The sequence below is a fragment of the Neoarius graeffei genome, chromosome 2 (assembly GCF_027579695.1).
Source record: "Neoarius graeffei isolate fNeoGra1 chromosome 2, fNeoGra1.pri, whole genome shotgun sequence".
Classification (NCBI taxonomy): Eukaryota; Metazoa; Chordata; class Actinopteri; order Siluriformes; family Ariidae; genus Neoarius; species Neoarius graeffei.
In genome coordinates this window covers 99,960,423-99,965,899 of record NC_083570.1, presented here as the reverse complement: position 1 = coordinate 99,965,899, position 5,477 = coordinate 99,960,423, and the positions used below count along the sequence as shown (strand labels likewise).

The window sequence follows — 5,477 nt, the reverse complement described above, 5'->3', positions numbered from 1 at the left end:
AATAAGAAGCCTTTAATTGTCACATGTACACTCAAGGACAGTGAAATTCCTCCTCTATATTTAACCCATCTGAAGCAGTGACACAAAAGTTAGCAATGAGCACACACACATACCCAGAACAGTGGGCAGCTATGCAACAGGACCTGGGGAGCAGTTAGGGGTTCGGTACCTTGCTCAAAGGCACTTCAGCCATGATACAGATGGAGGGGAAAGTGCTATTCATTCACTCAAATCCCCTCACATTTTTCCTGCTGGTCCTGGGACTCAAACCAGCAAACCTTTGGGCCCAAGGCTGCTTCTCTAACCTTCAGGTCATGGTTGAGAGTTTGGAGGAAACTGGAGAACTTTGGGTCTAATGGTTAGAGAAGCAGCTTTGGGATCACAATGCCACCAGTTTGATTCCTTGGACCAGTAGGAATGACTGAAGTGTACTTGATTAAGGCAACTGCTCTGGGAGTGTTGTATGTCGCTCTGGATAAGAGCGTCTGTTAAATGCCTATAATGTATTTTAATGGAGAAGCCCACGCAGACACTAATTGGAGTTTAGGTTTGAACTCTGGGACCCTGCTGCATCACCATGCTACCTAATATCTCTATCAATTAAATTCAAAACAATTCTGACAAAAGTCTATTCAAGTGCATTACCGTAATTCGATTCATTACTATTTTGTAAATTAACAACAGATACAGTGTGAAAGTCTATTCAAGTGCATCAACTCTATTTAAAACATTTGGACTTTATATTGTTCAAATATAAAGTCTTTCAGGTCGGCACAGTGGTGTAGTGGTTAGCGCTGTCACCTCACAGCAAGAAGGTCCGGGTTCGAGCCCCGTGGCCGACGAGGGCCTTTCTGTGCGGAGTTTGCATGTTCTCCCCGTGTCCGCGTGGGTTTCCTCCAGGTGCTCCGGTTTCCTCCACAGTCCAAAGACATGCAGGTTAGGTTAACTGGTGACTCTAAATTGACCGTAGGTGTGAATGTGAGTGTGAATGGTTGTCTGTGTCTATGTGTCAGCCCTGTGATGACCTGGCGACTTGTCCAGGGTGTACCCCGCCTTTCGCCCGTGGTCAGCTGGGATAGGCTCCAGCTTGCCTGCGACCCTGTAGAACAGGATAAAGCGGCTAGAGATAATGAGATGAGATGAGATGAGAATGGTCTATAGCTGTAAAAGGCCTCGGCCTTAAAAGTGGTTAGCGCTGTGACGTCACGCACTCAGGGCTGGCTGGCTCAGCGGGGCAGCTCGAATGCAAACTTTGCGGTCGATTTTAACTCTCAAACATATTTTTTTATTCCCATTTATGCAGCATACAAGAGTCAAGGATGGAGATACTATCCACTCAGAACTTTATTTAAAAATAAAGGTTCTGCGTATCTGCTTTAAACACGCTCGAACTTGGTTAAACATACACATACAGACAGGTGCCTCTATAGGCTTCAGCCAAAGGCTGAGCCAAAAATTCTTTAGGGTGTGTTATTTGGGGAAAATTAATCCACAACTGGATGGTGTCATGCTGTGTTTTCTTTCATGTTTGTATCATGTTGTCCTTCAACAGGGTTTAGCTTCATGGTACTTCATGGCTGCTAAATGCTGTACATGTTAAAGCCACGACCACCCACAAGTGGATTATTTTCCTATAACAGCACATCACGATGTGCCTCACTTTCTTGAAGTTTTATGAATTTAAAAAAAAAATGCTTGTCAGCTTGTTACCAAGAAACTAGAAAGACCAAAGTCGTCACTCTTAATGATTTTTCTGTGATGGAAAACTTACTGACTGTTACATAAACACAGACAATGGAGACTCCTTCCATAAATGTTAAATAAACCTCTCCTTAGCAACGATCATACATCTTTCTTTGGTACATAACATAGTGTTTCTAACAGTTTATATCAGGCTTGTAGTACTCGAGTCCACAACTCGTGCCCTAATTTTAAGGACTCGTGACTTGGACTCAGACTCGTGCATTAACTGCATTTGGACTCGTAAATTGGAGACGAGGGCTCTGATTTTTTTCCTTTATTTTTTGTAACATGCCATAATAATTTGACATAAGATATTTATATCGACATTAATTTTTGTACTAATTTCGTGTAAGAGTGTCACACCTGTGCGCCTTGGCGCGTGCATCAGATAGACTCTCGGGCGCGCTCCGGACAGCGCATGCACCAAGCGGACTCTCACGCATGCGTCATAAACGACTCATACCTGCACAGGATTAAGGCGCAATCAGCGTACCAATATAAAAACTGTGAAAACACACTTAGTTTGCGAAGTATTGAGTTGCGTTCTTGATACATTACCGAGCCTTATTTCCTTGTTTGGTTTCCTGATCCCTGATTTCCTGTTTCTTGTCGTTGATTCTGCCGAGTCTATGGTAGCCTGTTTGTGTCTCGTTCGACCTATTGCCTGTTTTACGATTTTGCCTGCCGTTCTGGATTGTTTACCATCTTCACTTGTATTAATAAACACACCTTCTGCACTAACATCCGTCTCCCAACCATCTCTGACAGAATACTTCACACTCCCTGACAAAGAGAAGCACATTCACCTGTTCATACGTCATGTTCAGGAACAAACTAATGTTAACAGCGCTGAAACAAACAGCCACCGTCAAATGGTGCAGTCCGAGTCTTGTTCTCGGACTCGATTCAGTTCTTTTTAGCGACTCGAACTTGAACACTGGGGACTCAAGACTTGATTCGGACTCGAGGTTTAGTAACTCGATTACAACACTGGTTTATATGAATCTTGGGCTATGCGGAGCATCCACAACACAAATCCCTATGAATAAGAAATAAAAATCGAGCTGGAACTACTTTCAGACCAAATCAGATGCGAGAACTCAACAGTGCAGTGGTTTAAAAGTGAAAAATCATTATGAATTAAATTAAAGATATATACATTAAGTCAAACATCTCTTCAAGTGCATAAACTCTCTAATTTGGGGACGTTATTTGTGTTTGTGGTCGAAGGTGCAGTCGTTCTTGGTTTCTTCCTGTTCGAAGCTTGATCGAGGTCTGGATTTCTTTCTGCGTCTCACACTGGCTTGAAATAGTTTACCGAATGTGTTGAGGTTTTTAAACAAATCTGAAACATGTTGCTCATCTGAGCAGGCGTGTTCTGTGACCTGACACGACACGGCAGGGTCTCCGAGCAGCTCTTTCACTTCAGCCGACAGATCTTTGCGCAAGTACTGATATGCCTTTCTGCCACTGTTATCCCGTATGTTACAGTTAGCACCATATTCGCGCACCAGTAAATGTAAGACTGATTCATGGCTGTGAATGGCAGCGACATGCAGAGCTGTGTAACCATCATGGCTCTTGATGTTCACATCAACTTTTTTGCCAACGTCAAGGATCCGGCGCACCATTTTGCTGTTTCCATGTTTAGCAGCCCAGTGAAGAGCTGTAAAGCCAGATATGAAGTTTCTCTTCTCTGTCAGGTGGACGTCCTGCACCAGGAGGTTGTAGAGTTGATTCCAGCACCCTGTCGCTGACTTTACAAGCCACTCGTGTTCTCGTGGCTCCAGACGGATCGAACATGAGTCCTTGGCACCCAAACTTGCGTTAACAACTTTGCTTCCTCTTTTTGGTGCTGGTGAACTTGACCTCACCGTCTGTCTCCTTTTGATTCTTGGTGATTTGTTGAGATCAGCTTTGTGGTTCAGGTAGGGCAGAGTCTTTCCAGTTTCTATAGTTTTGATTAACTCCTGCTCTGGTGGAATCTCGACACTGTGGTTGAGTTTTATCTTCTCAGAGTGTGAACAAGGCAGTGGTTTTATTGCCACAACAGCAAAAACAGCCCCCAGTTTGCTCTTTCTGGTATTATTAGCTACATTCAGGACAAGAGAGGTCAACGCTTCGTCCTGGCCGGATGGAGTGACTGGAGTAATCGCAGTTGATCCAGTTTGAAGCTGTTGTTTGGAGATGAAATCTTGAGAAGTGTTAATGTAGCAGCGATGTGGATTTGTGCAAAACCAGGAATTGTTATTTAAAACATCTGCACTGGTTATGGAGCAAGACCCACATCTGGATAGTGTTGTGGATGATGGTGGTGATGATGATATGGAGATCATCTCTTGGTATTTCTTCTTCACAACGACATATTTGACGTCATGGACCTGTTTCACGACAGCCACATTGTTGACGAAACTCTTAAACAGATCCCTGTTGCGTTTTCTTTCCTCCAGCTCACTGCAGCTGATGTGCGCCATGAATGCGCTCACGAGCTCCGTGTTCTTCACTTTTCCGCCACGCACCATCAAAAACAACAAAACGCCATCCTGAGTTAGTGCCATGCTTTTATGTTTTTTTTCCCTCCCCTATCCTTTATTCACCCCTGTTATCTTCAGGATGTTTTCAGCACCAACCTGCTCCTTCTGGTTCTCCCCAACTTCAGCTTCTTGGAACAGTTCCCCGACAACATGAGCGTGCACTGAATAGAGCTCTGGGAATGCGCATTCACGACTGACTCACCATCCCTGTGTTTGTTTACTGGTGCAGAATAAACAGCCTTATATAACAGCACCAATTATTATTCATGTTATCAACTTGTTTTTTTTAATCAATGTACTTTGTTAATATGCCTTTTGCAGGTTGACATTTTCTTTCTTTCTTTCTTTCTTTCTTTCTTTCTTTCTTTCTTTGACTACAATGGAAATAAGCATTGTTTTTGTGTGTGTGTGTGTTTATCTATGGCAATGTATTGTTTTTATGTATTTTATATACATGTACTTGTTTTACCAAATAAATCAAGTCAAAATCAACTACAGAAAAGTCATAAGGGTTTTTTTTTTTGTTTGTTTTTTAAAATTGATAATCATTTTCAGTTGTGAAAATAGCAGCCAGTAATCTTAGTGCAAAGTCAGGAACTGTTATAGAGCGACGGCTACAATTATCGACACCTTAACCATCTTTAGGCCGTTACAAAAGTAGAAGAGACTTTCAATATGTAAACTGTGCATGAATAATTACTCAAACTTCCACTGGGAAAAAAAAATGAGTTGATTCCTGGTTACTTAGTGTATCAGATCACATGACACCGTTCCACAATTATCGACACCTTTTGTCCACAGTTATGGACACCGTTCCGGACAGCGTTCCACAATTAGACACCTTTGTCCACAGGTATGGACACCGTTCCACAATTATTGACAACTTTGTCCACAGTTATTAACACCATTCCACAGTTTTCGACACCTTTGTCCATAGTTATCAACACCATTCCACAATTATTGACACCTTTTGTCCACAATTATCGACACCATTTCACAATTAGACACTTTGCCCACAGTTATCAACATCGTTCCACAATTATCGACACCTTTGTCCATAATTATCGACACCGTTTCACAATTATTGACATCCAGATGATTATTTATACAACCCCGATTCCAAAAAGGTTGGGACAAAGTACAAATTGTAAATAAAAACAATGCAATAATTTACAAATCTCAAAAACTGATATTGTATTC

At 42.2% G+C, this 5,477-nt stretch overlaps 1 protein-coding gene across 1 annotated transcript; it reads right to left on the bottom strand.

Annotated features, from left to right (window-relative positions):
* Window positions 1-2,951: 2,951 nt before the first annotated feature.
* On the bottom strand, window positions 2,952-4,301 carry sowahab (sosondowah ankyrin repeat domain family member Ab). Its single transcript, XM_060903983.1, has one exon. The coding sequence runs from the start codon at window positions 4,299-4,301 to the stop codon at window positions 2,952-2,954; it is 1,350 nt and encodes a 449-aa protein (XP_060759966.1).
* Window positions 4,302-5,477: the final 1,176 nt, after the last annotated feature.

Coding starts and splice junctions, on each gene's coding strand:
- sowahab (XM_060903983.1), bottom strand. CDS start 4,301: ATGGCACTAACTCAGGATGGCGTTTTGTTGTTTTTGATGGTGCGTGGC.